This window comes from Xiphophorus maculatus, chromosome 14 (assembly GCF_002775205.1).
Source record: "Xiphophorus maculatus strain JP 163 A chromosome 14, X_maculatus-5.0-male, whole genome shotgun sequence".
NCBI lineage: Eukaryota > Metazoa > Chordata > Actinopteri > Cyprinodontiformes > Poeciliidae > Xiphophorus > Xiphophorus maculatus.
This window is the reverse complement of record NC_036456.1, coordinates 26874392-26895401: the sequence shown is the minus strand read 5'-3', so window position 1 is coordinate 26895401 and position 21010 is coordinate 26874392. Positions and strand designations below refer to the sequence as shown.

Genomic DNA, 21010 nt, shown 5'->3' with positions numbered 1-21010 from the left:
AAGATATTAGAGAAGCTCAGATTAACAAGGAAACTGTTGTTGCTGTGTTTTTGATGTGGAAAAAGCATATGATATGTTATGGAGGGAAGGGTTAATGATTAAATTACATCAGATAGGTAAAGGAGGTAATATGTTTAATTGGTTATGGGATTTTTTTTATGTGATAGAACTATTCAAGTCAAAATAGGACCTCATGTTTCACAATCATGTAAAATAGAAAATGTAATTCCTCAAGGAAGCCCAACATTATTCTCAGTTATGATTAATGATATTTTTAAAGAATTATCAATTAGTTTTGGCAAGTCACTTTTTGCTGATGATGGAGCGTTATGGAAAAGGGGAAGAAATGTAGGACATCTTATTTTAAAACTTCAGGAAGGTATAGATAAAGTGGGTAAGTGGGGGATAGAGGGGGTTTTAAATTTTCAATTGAGAAGACAAAAGTAATGTTTTTTACAAATAAAAAATTGGGGTTGATAAAATGTTGTATTTATATGGGAAAGAGTTAGAAAGGGTTGATTGTTTTTGTTTTTTGGGAGTAGTTTTTGCTAAACTAACTTGGGAAAATCACATGGAACATATTATGGAGAAAAGTAAAACGGTTCTTAACATTATGAGGTGTTTAGCAGGGTTGACATGGGGTGTAAGTTTTGAATCACTTAAAAATGTTTATGTGTCACTAATTCGGTCAAGAATAGATGATGGGAGTGTGGTGTAAGGTTCAGCGGCTAAATCTAGATTTAAAAAACTAGATGTTATTCAAGCTAGAGCATTGATAATTTGTTTAGGGGCAGTTAAACCAACTCCAGTATGAGCTTTACAAGTAGAATCAGGAGAAATGCCATTATGTATCAGGAGACAACAGATAATGGTCAATTATTGGATAAGTTTAAAAGGACATAATGAAGGTCATCCAGTTAAGAAAGTATTAGAAAATTGTTGGGAAAGAGGAAAGGAACAAATTAATAGTTTTGGGTGGGTTGAGGATGACAGAGCAAAATCATTTAATGTATATAACAAAGAATTTAGTCCAACAGTGATGTGGCTTTTGAGACCTACTGGACATGGAAATATATTAATATAGACAGATCATTATCAAATATTAAGAAAAGAAATATAACAGACATCTGCCAAGAATTTTATAATCAAATAGAGAATAAATATAATGATTATTTGCAAACTTATACTGATGGTTCAAAAAATCCCCCAAATGAAGCAACTAGTATAGCAGTAGTGATTCCTGAATTAAAGATTATTATTTCAAAAAGAACATCTAATTATCTCAGTATATATGCAGTAGAATTATGGGCTATATTATTAGCTTTAGAATGGGTGGAGGATACTAATATAAATAAAATAATAGTTTGTAGTAATTTATTATCTGCATTGTTGAGTATTGGAAAATGAAGTACAAATAATCATCAAAATATATTATATGAGATTATGGCTGTTCATCAATGGAACTCATTCATTAAATGGAACTCTTTTTAAGATGGGGAAACATCTCACTGATTTATGTAGTTGGTGTGATGCTGTAGAAACGATGGGACATGTTTTTATTAGTTGTAGAAAATATGTAAATCAAAGAAGATTATTAAAAATGGAATTAGGTTTTAACAGGGAATTTAAATTTGAGAATATGGTTGATCAGTTAAATAGTATTGAGGGGAAAAAATACGTTTTTTAAAAAAATACTGGGCTTATTATGAGAATTTGAGGTTAAGATATTAGGATCCAGTAGATGGCAGTAGTGCAACAATAATGGATGCAGGCTGCCGTTAAAGTCTAAAGAAGAAGGAGAAGAAGAAGAAGAAGAAGAAGAAGAAGAAGGACACCTGGCGATATAAATGACTGTGTCCGTCTCCTGGTTCGGATCGACACTTCAGTCATTACCGGACCGTATTCGCGTTTGGGCCCCAAGTCCTGACAAGAAGACTCCATGACTGCCCGAAAACAAAAAAAAAAAGGGAGCCCGAAGTATCCTAAGACCAGACACGTAGCGGCTCTGATTCTGGCAAGAGGCGGAAGCAAAGGGATCCCGCTGAAGAACATCAAGCCGCTGGCCGGGATTCCTCTGATTGGCTGGGTGCTGAGAGCCGCCATCCACTCGGATGTGTTCGACAGGTAGATTTTAAAGTCCATACCGAGTCCAAACAGGTGTTGTGCGCAATTCTGTTCCCCTGCGAAAATCTGTTCCCCCTGTGTCGGGAGCGCGCATTACAGTCGGAGAGGCGGATCTGACCGTTTTCACGGCGCTTCTGATCGATTTCTCGGTAAAAACAACTCAGTTAATCATGTCAAGCTTGTAACATTTAGTTTAATCGGCAGCTAGTGTTTACAAAATTGTAAAAATAATTAAATAAACGAGGTCTTTTTACGCTGTTTTGTGTTATTTTAAACGCCAAGAGAATCGGTCATTTTCCAACTTTTGTCACTTCCGCATGACAGAAATAAAAGTCAGTCACCAAAACACAGTTTTCCAACACGTAGTGTGTATTTATAATTTTTCATTGCTGATATAAGAGGATGGCTGAAAGCATGGCACAAAAATTAAGACTTCCTGAAAAGATGAGAGCGTGGACTTTCTGGTAAATCCCGTTCTAATGTAAAATATGACAGATTACTGTAGTAAGGAAATTTCTAGTATACTACAGGCTATCACACATAACAATTTTTGAGAATTTGGCCCTTTATTCCCAAACGTTATGGGGGGAGGAGAGTAGAGAATGGATATTTCAGCTGCCTGAAATAATCTGTTCCCCCTCCATAACATGGGAACAAATTAATTCAGCAACAAGTCTTTAGCTGTGTTTATTCCTTTCATCATCAATAATAAATCCTGTAAGTTTGAAAACATTTGCTCTTTATTTGGCAAAGTTATAAGGGGGGAATCATATATTTTAGCCACCTACAATAATCCGTTGCCCCTCTATAACATGGGAACAAATTAATTTACAAGAAAGTGTTTAACTTTGCTTTGGAAACATTTGCTCTTCATTTCTCAAAGATGAGGGGCCTTGGGATTTAAACTTTTTTCCATAGCTGCCTTATATCAAAGTCTTGTAAGTATAAATATCAAACAGTTTTCAAAGTGTAATTTATTAACCATTAAACAACATACATAAGCAAGCACACCACAGCAAACTCAGGAACAAAGGCAACTAAGACAAACACGCAAAGCAGTGATAAGTTTTTCCAGTTGGTGGGCTTCCCACACATGCATGATGGAACCACCTCAGACACGTCACACTGGATCTAGGAAAGAAACCAAAAATATCAGGGTTTTTTTTAGAAAAATATGTCTTTACAATATACAATCAATCATTTTAGATTCCCTTATATTCCAACTGCTGGAGGATCATATCATAGCTTGTTTACGCAAGATAAGATTAGATAAAACTTGTCCTCTTCATTTAGTTTACTAACACTAAGTCTTTGAATAATTCTAAAAACTTTCCTACCCAGTTCACATCCGTGTCACTTTCCATCTCTCCACAGAAGTGACACAACAGAATTGCGCACAACACCGGACTTTAGAAGAAACCTAATCAAGTTAGACTCACTGCTAGCTTTACTGCAGGGCCTGTCCGAGGTAGAAAGCGAACAAAACTGCTTAAAAATGAGAATATCATTAACCTTAATTCAACTGTTTCAACAAAGAGGCATTAAAAGTGTCAATTTTCTTCAAATAAAAGTTTAGATTTAAGCAGAGTTGGCAAGTTTACTTTGTAAATACTATCTTTATAAGGAGAAAAAGCAATCTACTTAAGTATACTTTCAATAGGCTGCATTTTCCTGAAATGCGTTTCTAATCTTATCAATTAAATTTTTAAAAACACACTTCTATTATGTTTTAAATTATAGTTTTGTGTTTGAGCTGGGATTGTTTACAGATAGACTCTAACATTAAGTTTCTTATCTTGCGTCTGCGAGGCAGAGGTTTAATCTCTTTTATTTATAAAAAAAAACTCAAAGGAACAGCTCCATTCTCAGATAAAATACAATCTGCACAGAAGGAGGACTTGTACGTCTCAGAGGACCTTTGTCTAAATGTTGGACATGTCCTATATTGACCCTTAACCTATGGTGACCAGACGTCCCCAATTTCCGGGGACAGTCCCCGTTTTAGATGGCCTGTCCCCGGCTGAATCCGTCCCCGGAAAAGTCCCCGATTTTAGCGTTTTATGAATGAGGGAAAAAAGTTTTCTATAGATTGTTATTACGGTAGCCGGAGACTCCATATGGCAGGGAGTAGAAAACGCGAGTGAGTGTGTTGCGCGCAACAACAGCAGTTACGGTAGCTGCTCGCGCTACTGTTAACGTTACAGAGAAGAAGAGCCGCAGAGCCAACAGCCAATAAAAATCAAGAAGAGCAGCGCGCGCTGCCAGGAAGGACAACAAGCTGGAAGAGGAGAGCTGGAGTTTTGAGCAGCTTCGAAGGGAGCTGACCTGTGATACGGTATGTGTGAATCAAAGTGTTTAGTTTGAACTGGGCTAATCCTGGCTGTCATAAAGATTTGGTTCACGGTAAAATAAAACTAAACTTTTCTTAAACACAAGACGAGAGCGCAATGAACAGCTACAGAATTAGCCAGAGTGTTTTGGAATTGACTCGTGATCAGTGGGTTGTATTTTCAAAGCTAGATATGAGTTTGGGCATATTAAAGTTTCTCACAAAAAATGGAGTCAGTCAGTGACAGGAAAACTGAATGAAGAGCATGAACTGAAACTGATGAGGATGGAGAGATAATCTCTTCTGTTCGTTTAGCTCCAAACAATTAATTTTTTTGCTAAATATGGCATTTTTGACATTTCATCAGCTGATGAAAAAGGTTAATATTTATACTAAGATTTTACCAGGAAGAATCCAACTCCTCATCTCAAAATAACCAAATTCTAAAAGAAAACAAATCTAATTTTATTTATTAAATTGTAAAATTTCAGTATGTCAAATGTACATTCTAATGTTTTTGGGGGAGATTGAGATGATATTATGTCTCTGTTTTACTGTAAAATAGTGGCAGACTGATAAAAGATGGGACAGGAGGAAAATATCCTGATAAACTGAATGAAGAAAACAGGAAAACTGACAAAGCTGGAGAGAAATATGAAATGTAAACATATTATTATTTAATTGTGTCTTATATGTTGCATTTTAAGAGTTTTTCTTTGCTATCACCTGTGGTGTTTCTCAGTTTTTCACATAATCTTTTCTGCTCTTACTCTATCCAGACCTCTATGATCATGTGGCTGATGGTTCTTCAGACCCAGGAGGGTTTGCTCATCCAGAGATGAGCTCATGTTGGTGGACTTCCTGACCAGAGTTCACTCATCTCAAACACACAGTGTCCTTACATATCAGCTACATAACTTTACACACACACCTCATGTATTTATGGACAGTTATGTGTCCATTCTTGCACAACATTCACAGGCGGACAAAGTTGTTGGTATCTTCTGTTAATGACTGAAAAACCCACAGTGGCACTGAAACAACTTGAAACAAACAAAAGTAATAAATGAAAATTTACTGAAAATTAACCAATAAAAATCAGACATTGTTTTTAAATGAGGTTCAACAGAGTAAGAAAATGACAGACCAAGATGACTACAGTTGCACAGATTATTCTGAAACTTAAGGTCCACAGGACTGGAGCCGATCTCCCTGGCTGTGGCTGCCGGAAGAAAATTGACAAATTCAAGAGAATTATGATATGAAAGATTACTAAAAGTCCAGAACAACCAAGTCCAGAAAGTAAAGGTGAACTCTAAGGTCAAGGTGGACTTGATGTGAGATGACCAAAGAGGAAAGCAAATCATAAAAAAGTGAGGCTGGAATTTACCACATTGGTTCTGGGAGAGATGAGACAACAGGAACATCAGCTCTGTGGTCACAGACACAAAAATGCTAATAAGTTTTAGCTACCATCATTTTAATTGAGCCACAATTTAAAAGCAGTGTCTGACTTTCATCAGTTTGTCAGTAAACAATTTTTTACTACTTTTGTCAGTTTCAAGTTACTTCTGTTACCATTATGGGCTTTTTGTTCATTAACAGAGGAACCAACTATGTTATTCATGTATATGCATGGTCACTTACAAACTATGTACACAATTTCCCCCCGTATTTCCAGTTTTAATTTTTTATTGTTGCTATTATTTTATTATTAATAATAGTAATATTACCACTGTGTGGAGAGACATGGTCCTGCTTTTATATTTTATTTTTAATGTTTAAATGTTAATAAATATGTAAACTTACCTTTCCCAGTTTCTTCATTTTAGTTTGATAAATTTGCTTCTTCTTTATCGCTGAGTGAGAAATGTCCACAGATTTAGTCTTGGAAATCTGGTCACCTTACTTTAACCCCCTACTTTGATACAGTAGATGAGGATGTAAAGCTGTGGCTGCTGTCCTTTTGTTTTCTCCTGGTCAAATATCCTGTATTGGCGATGCAAGACGTGTCCACCCATATTTAACGGCTTTGAGACGTCATGCCTCAGAGGGAAAGGATTTACTGTTCAGTCAGAGAGACGAGTTTAACAGGATCCGCTACCACTCCCTTTCTTCCTCCTCTTCTCTCTCTTTACCTTTCTGTCTATCTCGGTCTGTTTCTCTCTCCTGAGTTTATATTTTCAAACTCTATAACTCTAAAACCAAATTTTTTTTGATAAAACAGAGACACAGATGGTGATTTTCAAGTCAAATCAAGTTTATTTTTATTTCAAATTCTACAAACATATGGCACACATGCAAATATTACATTTTGTCAAATCATCAAGCAAATATACATCAAATGTATTGATCAATGTTAGCTATTTTTAATTAAATAAATGATAAATGATTAGTTATTTTTATCTGATCAACTGTTTAACAGTTTCGGCTATTTTGGAAGTTTGATCCAAATTTGTGGTGCATAGAAGTTCAGTGCTGCTTCTCCATGTTTGGTTCTGGTTCTGGGGATGCAGAACCAGAAGACCTGATAGTTCTGGCAGGTTGCTATGACAACAGCAGATCTTTAATATATTGTCGTGCTAAACTGTTCAGTCATTTATAAACCAACAGCAGTATTTTAGTCTATTCTCTGAGCTACAGGGAGCCAGTGGAGGGACTGTAGAACTGGGTGATGATCTCTAACATCCTGGTTTTAGTGAGAACACCAGCAGCAGCATTCTGGATCTGATTGATTTTTTTTTTTTTTGCAGATCTGTGAAGACGCTGTTGCAATAATCAATGCAACTAAAGATAAACACAAGGATGAGTTTCTCTAGATCTTGCTGAAATATAAGTCCTCTAATCCTAGAAATGTTCTTCAGGTGATAGACGGTCGACTTTGTAACTGTCGTTGTGTGGCTCTGAAGCTTCAGGTCAGAGTCCATCACTACACCCAGATTTCAGCCCTGATCTCTGGTTTTTAGTTGTAATAACTGAAGCTGTGCATTGACTCCAGATCGTTCCTATTTAGGTCCAAAGGTAATAACTTCAGTTTTGTTTCTGCTCAGCTGGAGACATTTATCTGTTCTATTAGCGCTAGAGTGGGTTCAGAGTCACCTGGTGACATCGTAATGTTGAGTTATGTATCATCTGCATAGTTTTTTTTTTTTTTAAGGTTTTGTTGGCTCTAGTGGTCTTTATTTGAAAGTAGTTTGACAGGAAACAGGGTAATCAGAGAGGGGGAAGACATGCGGCAAACGTCGCCAGGCCGGGAATCGAACCTATGACCACCGCTACAAGGACTAAGGCCTCAACGTGGGTCATGCTTAGCCCCTGCGCCCCCACAGCACCCCTATCTGCTTAGTTTTGATATCAAATTGCTTGTTATAATCTGAGGTAGTAGATGTCAAATATGAGGGATCCCAGGATTGAGCCTTGGGGTACACCACATGTGATGTACGTCTGTACCGATGGGAAGTTACATATTGACACAAACATGACTGACACATTTCATATAATCCATCAATTAAGCTTTACTATAACACAGATAATGTGTCAACACTGTGCTGGTTTTTCCTTCGAGTTTCAGGACCTTGTGGCTGATTGTGTCTCAGTCGGCCACAGTTAAGAGGCAAACAAACTCTTCAACTTACTGCACTAAAACTAAGTTAAACATTAAATATGCTACGCAGTTCACAGCAGGTCAGAATAAGCCTCCATTTGAAACCACTTCCAGTTGAGTTTATTTTAAAACCATTTCTTTTAAAAGATGTGAAAAATCTGGTAGCTAATAAGACATTTTTCAAACTAAGGCCCCTCAGACTATCAGGGCCCCACACAAATGCTTGATCAAAGATCAAAATGTTTATTTCTTAGTAGAGAATGAGCAAATTACTTTTAATTTTATGGTTTCAGTATCGATAAGCTAACAGATTTGAACATTTATTTGTTAAAAGTGTAAAAAATAATCTACACAGTGTGGTTGTTTTGTTACCATGGTTACTGTCTGATATATTTTCTTTGTGTTTGAGCTCCTGTTTGTCCACAAACACATTTCAACAAATAAAAATCAGTAACTTTGAGCTCCTCCCCAGATTCCAGATGTAAGTCCAGTTGTGTATCTGTGCCCAGATGTGGAAATTGGTGATTTAGATGAGAAGATTTGGCAAATTTAAGGTTGTAGCTGGTAGATTAAGAAAACATAAAGACAGTTACAAAGTCGGCCTTTTGTCACCTGAAGAACATTTCCAGTGTTTAAAATGATTCCAGGAAACTTTTTCAGTTTCATTGATTACTGTAGCAGTGTCTTCACAGGTCTGAATAAAAAATCCTCCAGATGCAGCTGGTCCAGAACGCTGCTGCTGGCATTCTGACTAAAACCAGGAACATAGAGCACATCACCCCAGTTCTAAAGTCCTTTACGGTCCACAGCCAGAACCAAACTTGGAGAAGCAGCATTTAGTTTTTAGGCTCCACTAATCTGGTACAAACTTCCAGAAAACTGCAGAAACATTGAGTTCCTTTAAATTAAAACTACAAACCCACCTGTCTAGAGCTGCTTTTAAGACATTGTAATGTTTGTTGCTGTTTTTTTTATCATATTTAATTTTTTTATCATATAAAACACTTTCTGCTGGAATGTCCTACAGCTATAAAGAAATATAACTTTTTGTTTGTTTTTAAGTGTTTGGGTGTCAACAGACCACGGTGAGATTGAAAAAGTTGCAAAATCCTGGGGGGCCAAAGTCCACCCGAGGAGCAAAAAAGTCTCCAGGAACTCCTCCACTTCCTTGGAGACAATTCAGGAGTTTCTCAAGGAAAATCCAGGTAGGAAAAGCTCAGCTGGACACAAGTTGACCCAAATGTTGAGGATGGAAAATCACAGATGAGTTTTTCTCCTGTTCAGAGGTGACAGTGGTCTGTAACATCCAGGCTACGTCTCCGTGTATCCATCCATTTCACTTAAAGAATGCCCTGAAGAAGATCACAGAGGACGGATACGACTCCGTCTTCTCCGTGGTCCGGAGATACCAGTTCCGCTGGAAGGAGGTCGAGAAAGGAAGTGAGTTCACCAAACGCCTGCTATTCCCCAGTTTGACTGTAATTGGACTCAATCAGGGTTCAATTGTTCTGTTCAGCTTCAGAGAACCTACAGCAGAACATGTCTGTCCTTCCTTACAGGTTTCACTGAGCCGGAGAATCTGAACCCTGCGAAGCGTCCACGGCGTCAGGCCTGGAACGGAGAGCTGATTGAGAATGGTTCATTTTACTTCGCCCCCAGAGACCTCATCATGAAGGAAAGACGGCTGCAGGTAGCTGCTCTGAATGTTTAGCTCTCAGTACTGACAATTTGATCCAAATCCTAAAAGCCACATCTGTGCCAGAAAACCAACAAGTTTAAATGAATTCTACCAAAAAGTGGTCAGATATTGAGCCAGAATTAGACCAGAAGCTTGTCAATGACGACAAGTTTGGATCCAAGGTTTGACTTGGGGACGTTTGTTCAAGTGTTATTAGGGATCTAAGCATGAATTTGAGGATGTTTGTATAATTTTGTTCTTGTTTCGCTCTGACCTTGTGTTTATTCCCCTGTTGACTATAGTCGTGAATTTGCCTCAAACCACCAAAGAGTACTTTGTTGCCATCTAGTGGTCAGAGTTATACCTAATTCACTACAAACCTAAATTCATGTCTGTTACATTTAAATTAAATATCTATTTTTCAATTCGCAAAAACTGAATATTCAGGCAGTAATAAATATATTAAAATAATTGTTTAATTAAATTACTGGGTGATGAAAATTAGAGGCATTACTTTGCTGCCATCTTGTGGTCAGAGTTATGCCTAGCTCACCAATTTTCACATTAAAAACTTTAATTCATGTTTGTTACATTTAAATAATAAACCTATTTTTACAGCTTAGTGGCAAAAACGCAAAATTCAGGCAGTAAGGGGCAGAAAATGTCCAATAATAGCTGTTTTATTAGGTGGTGAAAATTAAAGGCACTCTGTCCTATGATGAGCAGATGTTTCTCTAGACCTGTGTCCATCAGTTCCAGATGTTTGGAGGTTTTCTGATGTTTGTGCTGGACTTTCTGCAGGGCGGTCGGGTCGCCTACTTTGAGATGAAGCCGGACCACAGCGTGGACATCGACGTGGACATCGACTGGCCTGTGGCAGAGCAGAGAGTACTCAGGTGAATTTAAACCAACTGCTTTACAGGGGATCTATGAGGCAAAATTCACATTTTGCACATTTTTATACATACATTTAGGTTTGTACTGCTTCTAAAAACAGCCCAAATGCTTAAAAAAATCTGCCCAGGCATTTTTTGGCAATAAAATGTATTTTTGGTGTCTGGAAAATTAGCTGTTTCAAAATCCCCTGGAATATAACATTACAAATCAGCAGGCAATGCTTGTTACCTAGCAACCCCAGCAAAGCCCATCCTGTTACCTAGCAACCTAAGCAGAGCTCCAGCACATTTGGTCAGCTAGTTTTACTGCTATACGATGGCTGGCTGATGGAAAAGACGAGTATTTTGTTGTTGACTAACCGTGCCAAAACTGTTAGCAGAGTCACTCTTCGGCACAGCGTTCAACGTGACAGCATGAGACTCACACGGGTTGTGGCTTTCGTGTTGAACCCCCTTTGCTTGAAGGACACACCCTTTATTGTACACGAGTGTTTTAAATTAGACAGGTCACGTGATGTGACACACAATAATCCAATAATGATAAAAACAACAACAAATGAGAGCACAAAAACATTCATACTGTCAACACCCCCACTTGCTCACATTTGGGTAACTTCCTCTGTCTCTTAATACTTCTACCAAAATGCATTCATGTTATACCAAAACATAAACATTTCATACTTCCTCAACTTAATCTTTGTTGCTGGTTTAGTTAGTACATCTGCAACCATTTCATTAGTTGGACAGTACTCTAGAAAGACTTTTCCTTCATTTACAACTGATCTGACAAAATGATATTTAATATCAATATGTTTACATCTTTGTCTATACACAGGATTTTTGGCTAAGGATATGGTACCCTGATTATCCTCATAAATCTTAGCTAAATAATCCATACCTTCCATGTTGAACAACAGTTGTTTCAAGTATAAGCATTCTTGTACAGTAACAGCTAATGCCATGTACTCTGCTTTACATGTAGATAGAGATACTGTAGGCTGTCTTTTGGTCTTCCATGAGACCAATGGACCATCTCTATTTAGACTCATACAGTAACCTGTTGTACTCCTTCGATCTGTTACATCGCCTGCCCAATCGGCATCACTGTATGCATATACAGTATAAGGTTATCACAGGCACCCTTTTTAAAACATAGTACTTTATTTTGTGTGCCTCTTAGATACCTAAAAACATGCTTTACAGTATTCCATTGTTCTGTGGTTGGGTTTGCAAAGTACTGTGACAGTTTGCTTACAACATAGCTTAAATCTGGTCTTGTACATGTTGACAAATAGATTAAGCTCCCTATTGCCTCCCTGTATTTTCTGACATCTTTCATTACTTCAGCATTATCAGCATAGTTAAGTTTCTGCTCACAAGGCTTACAGTTCAGCATGTCAAACCTTTCCAGTATTTTCTTTACATACTTCGACTGTGACATTTTAATACTGTCAGCATCTTTCTCAAAGTCAATGCCAAGAAAATGTGTCAAGTTTCCTAAGTCCTTCATCCTAAATTTGGAGTTAAGTTTTTCTTTTATATCTCTAAGGATATTCATATCACTGGCAGCAATAATCAAATCATCGACCCATATAATGATAAACACAGTTTCAGTATCAGTAATCTTTGTGTAAACACAATGATCAGCAGGGTTTTGAACAAACTTGATTTCACATAGATAGTAATGCAACATTCTGTTCCAGTTTCTGCTCTATTTCGCACTACAGCAGCTGTCTGAACTGCCTATGGCCATAACATTTTTGGCATCTCACCATCGATTAACATACATCTAGCCATGTCAAACAAAGTTCTCCAATTTCGTTCTGCCGTACCATTTTGATGTAGAGAATATGGTGCTGAGGTCTCATGTCCAATACCATTTCTACTCAGTAATGCCTGATACTCTTTTCCTGTGAATTATGTACCATTGTCTGACCTCATACATTTAATCTTTCCATGTGGAGCCTTGTCAGCAATAAACTTTTCAGTAGCTTGTGTAACCTCGTTAATCGTGATCGGGTTCTAGCTCAGTTCAACTCAGTTCTGCGTTGTGTGAATAAGGGCCAGGAGACAGGATGAGATGAAATGATTTTTATCTGTATGGAACAGGATAACAACTGATCAGGAATCAGGTTCATCACAGCGGGTACAGCACCTCGCGGTCATTTCTCATGAACTGGCCAACGGCCGTATTTAATACATTAATATTAGACAGAAATACAAAGAAATAAAACAATATGTATCTGTATGGAACAGAATAACGACTGATCAGGAATCAGGTTCATCACAGCGGGTACAGCACCTTACAAGGAATAGTATTTCATGTTAGCATCAAGCTAACATAACATTTTACCAGAGCGTTAAACTCAGTGAACCTACCTCGCGCTCATCTCTCATGAACTGGCAACGAGATATCTGCGTTCTGTATATTTAACACTGCCAACCACCAGGAGGGGGTGCTGTTTCACCCATTACACATGAACCCAAACTTGGAAGTAATGACAAGTGGAATTCTATACAACATTCACTATGTTACACTTGTACTGTGTCACTCTTGTTTTTCAAAAAGTATACAAAGACTGCACTGGAATAATCATCTGTGAAGGATAATGCATATCTGTGACCATCTTTGGACATTGGGTCTATAGGTCCTGCTAAATCTGTGTGGACCATTGCTAGCGGTTCTTTAGCTCTTGCATCTGGCTCCTTGTTTCTAGTTTGAACAAATTTTCCTTTTGTGCAGACTTCACAATATGGCTTCGGTTCACCTCTCCCTTTAATTTCCATGCCTTGAACAACATTTCTTCGCTTCAGTACATCTCTGTAATTGCAATGTCCAAGAATCTCATGCCAACTTTGTAAGTCATAACATTTTTTACACTGATCACCACATTCATTGTCCATTGTTTGTAAGTAATACAATTTGTTACATACGTGAATGGGGAACTTGGTATTGTCTCTGAGAAGAACGTTCTTTCCTTCTTTGAAGATCACCGTTGCTCTGCTGGATGTTGCAGATTTCACTGAGAAGATGTCTTGCGGATATGAAGGGATGTATAATGTGTTCCTCAGCACTGTTTTAAGACGTCGACCTCTACTGTCGATCAAACACACTTCCGCGTCTCCTCGTTGCTTAGTAACCCCAAGACACCTGGATCCATCAGCCAATTCCATGCAGTGCGTCTCGGCCTGGAAACTCCCATCAAGCTTCCGAAACTTCCTGATGTCGGTGATTATGTGCGACATCGCCCCAGCATCCACCATCAGACCTCTCCTCTTGATGTCGTCCACTCGCGTGTCAGCGTCGCTCACCCGGAAAGCAAACTCTTTATTGCCGCCCGTCTCTTCGACTACTTTCCGTGCGTTGTCTCGTTGTTTTCTCCGTCTGCAGGTTGCGTTGCTGTGACTGTTATTCTTACAGTAACTGCACCACTGCTTCCGCTGGCAGGTTCTGCTTATGTGGCCTTTACTCCCAGATTTAAAACACACCATCTCAGAACTTCCTGCTCCAGGATCATTTGCACCTCGTGCCAAAATGTGCCTTAGCTTTCATCACATTGTCCTCAGATACTGTGGCACGCATATTTTCAATGTCTTCAAAACTTCTGAGTTTAGTCTTAACCTCTGCAAAAGTCAACTTATCACCATCTTCGCTTTGAGTGATATAAATAGCAAATGGCTTAAATATCCCTGGAAGTCCTTTCAGGACCATGGCGATCAGAAGTCCATCGCTCAGCTCCTCACCTGCACTCCTCAACGCGGTGATCGCGGTCTCAGCTCTGATGATGTACTCAGTAACTGTCTCACAGGGTGATTTCTGCAGTGAAGTCAGCTCGGTATACAGGTTAATCACTCTGGGCTTTCCTTTGCCGGCGTAATGGGCCCGCAGGATTCCAAGCGCCGCACATCCGTCGTCTGCCGCGTCACGCATAATAAGTGATAGACACTTGTCATCCAAAAACTGAATGAGCTCTGCATAAGCCTCAGCGTTTTTCTTTTCGTCTTCCTCTTCATCGTCTTCATCGGGGGGCTTTTCAAAATTGTCTCTTTCAGCCCTTGCAATCGTAGATGTCCTAAAAACTTTGTCTCCCATAGTTCGTAATTTTTCTCGTCTCCATCAAAGAGAAGTCTTGACCAGCGGCTGTGCGGCAAGTCTTTTTCTCTTCTGTTCATTTTCCTTGTTTACCTACACAGCAGGTGTTCACTGTCTGTCTGTCGGGACATTTACCCGTTTCTTCATTGATTCTGGGCCCATAACCTGTTAGCAGAGTCACTCTTCGGCACAGCGTTCAACGTGACAGCATGAGACTCACACGGGTTGTGGCTTTCGTGTTGAACCCCCTTTGCTTGAAGGACACACCCTTTATTGTACACGAGTGTCTTAAATTAGACAGGTCACGTGATGTGACACACAATAATCCAATAATGATAAAAACAACAAATGGGCGCACAAAAACATTCATACTGTCAACAAAAACCATTTTAGCTTTCTTGTTGTTTGTGCAGGAGGCTCCATTTCTGCTTTTCAAAGATATACACTTGTATAATTTCTCATCTTTTTGTAGCCATTCTGGCCAGCAGCAGCTTTGGATTTAAAGTGACAGGATTGTCCTAAAACAGAACTGATCAGACTGAAATCTCTAAGAATGAATTTTTGCAAAAAATGTAATAAACATGTCTTTTCTGGCTCATACCTATCTTAACCTGTTCAAGGAAGCATAATAAGTTACCTTTTACTCTTAAAATATATATATATTTCAGATTCTTGAGATTTCACCTTTGAACCTTTTATTTAAATTTTTCCCTTTGTTTAATTTTAGTTCTTTTGTCCATCTGGACATCCTGCTGAACTTTATGTTTATGTTTGGGTTCTCTGCTTCTCCCAACAGGTACGGTTACTTTGGCCGGGGAGTAACCGTACTCCTCAGACTGATGTTCTGTGAAGTTTCCGGATGTTTGACCAAAAGACGGGGCCACTTGTCTGGGTCCCTGGACAGGCCTGGAGTGTCCTTTGCTGGTGGCCCGTGTGACATTGATTCTGGAGTGTTCTCTGATAACGTGTCCGATTCTGAAGGGTCCTCTACTAAGAGCAGAGACACAGAACGACTCAGTGTCTCCATCCACAGCAGCAACACAGAAGGATTCAGTGTCTCCATCCACAGCAGAGACATAGAAGGACTCAGGAATTTGCAGAAAGACGATGTGGAGGTCGGATCTGTCGCCTTTATCAACATCAAAGGAAAAACTTTGACCTGTGTCTTGTAACGCCTTACACCTCCTGTCCTCCAGGTGGTGCTGGTGATCTTCGAGGAGGACGTCGCGCTCCAACATCCTCTGACGATGATAGGCTGGGAAGTGATGATGGTCGGAAAGGATCCACTAAAAGATGTGCAGTCGATGGTGGAGAAGAAGAAGCTGGACTGGAAGGAGGTGGCCTACATGGGTAAAAATCTGGACTTTTTAAACTTTTTTTGACTTTTGTCTGGTTGATGTTTTCAAAGATGCTTAAATTTTCAAGAGATTTTGTAGAAAATGAATGTTATAGTTTAAAGCCTATAGTCATCAAACGAGCTGCTGGTGATAAGATTAAGGAAATTTGGTTATATTGATCTAAATAAACTGGAAACTGTAGGACAGATGTGTCAAGTCGAGGCTCGCGTTCATATTTTAACAGTTTGTAGCAAAATTTATTAGTAAAACTACCCAATAACTATCAACCCTTTAAATGCATTCTTGATCTTGATTTTGATCAAAATAAAAATTAGTTTTACATCCCTGCTTTTTTGGTGTTAGTGGGTAGACTGGGTTTCCTCCAGTGTATTATAAGCCTGGTGGCCCGCCAGGCTTCACTTGGCCCCCCACCAGGCTACGCGTTGCTTGTTTTTGTTTTTGAAAAAAAGTCCCTTAACATTTATTTTTATTTTTTATAAGCCGGACTGCAAAAGTTTCTGTTGCTTTGAGCGTTTCACTGGCAGAGCAGAATTATTCCTTAAAGATTTATAGTTGATGCATTTAAATGGTCACAAACCCGGAGCGTGGTCCAATCACAGAGATGGCGCCTCTGCGTGTTGCTTCACACAATGTTGCTGCTTGATATCTGAAGTTTGCCTCCTTTCACTCAAACTGAACAGCAGCTGACCTGCACTGATGATGTTTATGTATTTGTTCCCAGTTTGTTTGTGGTGAAGCAGTTCAGCCGGTGGAGGAGTTTTCACACTTGCCTCGTAGTCACGCAGCACGCTGGTTTTATTTTATTATTATTTTTACAGTTACACGTCCGTCACACCTAGGCCTGTCACAATAGCAAATTTTGCTCAACGATTAATTGTCTCAAAAATTATTGCGATAAACGATAATATTGTTTGAAGATCTTTTTACACTGATTCAATGGCAATGATGTAATAATGCATGTGATTTCCTGCCAAAGATAGATACACTTTATTTTCAAAAGAATATTTAACACTGGAGCTGATAAACAAAATAAACAAAACAACCAAAAACAAAAATAAAATGGTCTCCATTAACAAAAAACTCACTTGAATAAAAACTAAACAACATAAAGCCAAAGTGGAAATAAATACTGCATTCAACCAAAAGAGTGCAGATTATGAAGTCTGTATATTATGTTGCCCTTCAGTAATAATTAGATTTAAATAGAGAAAATGGGCACATCGACTACCTGATGCAATAGTTCACACTACACGATTTTTTGCTCCTATTTTTCCCCTTACAACAATCTTAGATCGTTGGTCTTTCTAAGATTATGTGGTGTGTTATGGTAGATCATCGTTGCCGCTCCGATCTAAATCAGAGGTTTTCTCCGACTGGGAGCTTCTTAAAGTTGCCTGTTGAATGTGACAGGTAGCCAATCAGAAAGCAGGATTCTCCTCCGTGTTTTCTGAGTGGAAATTACGGAGGGGAATCCCAAACAGCTGAAACGGCGCAACCCGAAGTCCAGCGGACATTGGAGATGATATGTGGAAACAACATTAATGTTTATTCAACATGCAAAGAATATAGAAATGACAAGAGGAGGAGTTGGAGCGAAATTGCTACCGCAGTTGATAAACCCGGTAACTTTTCAGCTGTTCTTCGTTAATGTGAAGTAAATAGGTTCTAATGATTTTCATTCAGTCAGGACTTTACGCTGACACTAGCCACATGCATTGCAGGTAGATTGTAGTAAAGCATTGATTAATGTCTGGTTTTAAAATTAGTTAACTGGACTTGTAGCCATTATTTTGTGCCCATTGTTGGACACCACACGGCAGGAACGAACCCGATCGAACCGTTATACCTAGGATTTCTGTCGGCTAATGTGTGGTCTGTCAGGGTTTGAAAATGGGCCGACAATCGGCTGACAGCTCGTGTGCGCTGGGCTTTACACTGAGTAAATGAGGAAGGGAGGAGTCAGTGGAGAGCACCGGAGTTGAGCCTTTTTTCATTCAATGTCATCAACAGAAAGAGAAAAAGGCCGGAAGAGACGATAATGCCGATAATTAAAATGACGTCGATAGCTTTAATTTATCGTACGATTAATTGATTTACCGTTTAGCGCGACAGGCCTAGTCACACCTTACCAAATGCTTTGTGTACTTATTCAGTCAGAGTTAATGCGCATGGCGGCGTGGAGATAAAAACAAAATTGTCCCATAAAGTTCGGGCAATCAAAACGGTTTCTGTGGCTCTTATTAAAAACTCAATAGACAGCAAATGGAAGAGCTACTAAAGCCACACAAATTAAATCTCCCGTTTGTCCTTCTGTATCCAGCAGCAGCTTTAACTCATCATGCAGGGCCGGTCCAAGGTTGCATGAGGCCTTGAGTAGAATTTGATTTAGGTTCGTGTTAAAATATTAGCATTTATTGGTCTCCCAGCAACCAGCACAGCCAAGAGAGCTTAACATTTAGCTTCTAATGTGGGAAAAGTGATATTGTTGTTTTTTGAGTATTAATGTGGATTAATTTATTTAGTTAAGCATTAACAGATTATTTTGTGCAATAAAGTACAATAAATAAATAAATATTTTACTGGGTAAAAGTAATTTCTCAGGTCTCAGCAATCTGGAAAAATGTTTAATTGAAATATTTTTCAGGTCTGAATAACTGGGAAAAAATAGAGAATAGAAAACTATTTCATTTTATTCCTTTCCAGTTAAAAATGTGTTAACTGTTTAACCTGCTTTAGCATGATTTTTTTTATAGAGGGCCGTTGTAATATATTTGTTTTTTTCCTGGGGCTAAAAGTTCAATCTTTTCTGTTAAAGTGGTTATTATAATTGGCTAAAATTAACAAAATAAGACACAAACTAAGGTTTTTATGCTCACCCTCTACTAACAATCATGTTCTAGCATTAAGTATTTGCTATTAAAATTATTTTTATACAAATAAGGCCTGTAAGCATAACATTTTACTGCATTTATAATGTTTTAAGCCATTTTAAATTAGTTTAAACAGACAGAACTTGGGAAATCTGTGAAGTGAGCTAGCCTCCTAATGGCCGTCCTGTTGGTGGAACAGTAAAGTAAATATTTTCCTGCATTTTTCCTCCCAGGCTGTGAAGCAGTGTCTGCCAGATGTCTGGGGCTGGCGGGTCTGAGCGCGGCACCGACGGATGCCCATCCCAAAGCCATCAAAGCCCGCAAGTTTGACTGCAAGCATGGCGGCGGGGCGGGCGCTGTGTGGGAGTTCGCCGAAGACGTCCTGCTCCGGAAGAGGAATGCCGTACCCACGTCCGGCTACAACCTGCGGCAACGGCCACGGAATTGATCATGAAGGCAAAAGACGCCAAGAAACAACGTCGGTACTTGTTTAAAAATTAGAATAGCTTGGGTTTACCTCGGATTTTCTCCACAGCAGCTGTTCCTGTTGGTTGTTGACGCTAAAAGCCACATTTTTCTTTTCTTTTCTGCATGTCTTAGTTCAGTTTACTCGTTTGACTGTTGTTGTTCTAAATCTGGTGGTTGGTTTTCATAAAAAATGGCAATATGGTGAGATTACTCTTTAAAAACAATGAGAATCAAGCAATAGATTACTGAATAAAAAGACAGATTTATAAAGTTCTTCCACTAATTCATAACATTTCATTGTGTTTGTTGTACATTCGGCTCATAAACTCTTACAGATAGCACTGATTATGTTTCTGGCGCTTTGCTGCTTTTACTCTGTCCTGATGATCGATCTGATTTGTTCACCCACATGACCTGGACATAACATGGTTTTGTACCAAATTGCAGTTGTTGATTTCTGTCTGCTCTAATATTACTGTAATAATATATGAATAAATACTATATTTATTCATGTATATCACTATTATAGCACTGACAGGAAAATTAAATGTTTGTCATGGAGTAACTGTTCAGAGCAATAAACTGATTATCAATAAAAGATTAAATGAGAATAGATGTGTGGTTTTCATACTTTTTGTGTCCAACTAGATTTTACAAGAGGTGCTAGAGAACAGAAGGATGTTTGCACAAAAGGCGGCAGTCATTAGTTATGGCAAATTAAACTACAAGCTGCTTAATATCAAGATGTAACCTTCCACACAAGTGCAGTGTGTGTGTGTGTGTATAGAGGCAGAGCCTCACCTGTTATCATTTAAAAATAATATATAATGATAAAATAATTTATATTGCTATTTCCATACTGTGGTTTCTACTATAAAGTACCTATTTTTCATTTAGCTTAACCAATTCTGATTATTTATTTCTTCCAAATTGCAGAATTTTTGCATTTTCCCATTAAAATGCAGGTGAGGCAGCAGTGAGCTGAGCCTCACCTGGGATGGAGCAGCTTCTCTATCTGCAGATTCTAGGTGGATAAAACAAAAGGTCGAAAATTAACGAGGCTTCTTGAGCCGTTCTCCTCATTCCTCTGAACTGATCAGCTGCTGCTGGTCCTGTAACATGGAATAAATCATAAAGAGGAATCCTATTGATAGATTAATCATTATTTACACAGCTGCGTCCGCAACGACAGGATTATCTTACCTTCCGTTGGAGGTTGATAGAAAATAATCTGCGCAACAGAAACGGGTGAAAGTAGGCCTGTCACGATAGCAAATTTTGCTGAGCGATTAATTGTCTCAAAAAATTATTGCGATAAGCGATAATATTGTCTGAAGACCTTTTTACACTGATTTAATGGAAATGACGTAATAATGCATGTGATTTCCTGTCAAAGATAGATACACTTTATTTTCAAAAGAATATTTAACACTGGAGCTGATAAACAAAATAAACAAAACAACCAAAAACAAAATGGATTCTCAGTCTCCATTAACAAAAAATGTACTTGATAAAAACTAAACAACATAAAGCCAAAGTGGAAATAAATACTGCATTCAACCAAAAGAGTGCAGATTATGAAGTCTGTAT

At 38.5% G+C, this 21010-nt stretch overlaps 1 protein-coding gene across 1 annotated transcript; it reads left to right on the top strand.

The window, feature by feature from the left end:
* The first annotated feature begins 1788 nt into the window (after positions 1-1788).
* On the top strand, positions 1789-20035 carry LOC102216878 (N-acylneuraminate cytidylyltransferase-like). The gene is made up of 8 exons (XM_023346041.1): positions 1789-2124; positions 9120-9262; positions 9342-9497; positions 9617-9747; positions 10537-10631; positions 15521-15839; positions 15921-16074; positions 19186-20035. Exons 1-8 carry the CDS (start codon positions 1940-1942, stop codon positions 19398-19400), a joined length of 1398 nt encoding a protein of 465 aa, XP_023201809.1. The 5' UTR covers positions 1789-1939; the 3' UTR covers positions 19401-20035.
* Positions 20036-21010: the final 975 nt, after the last annotated feature.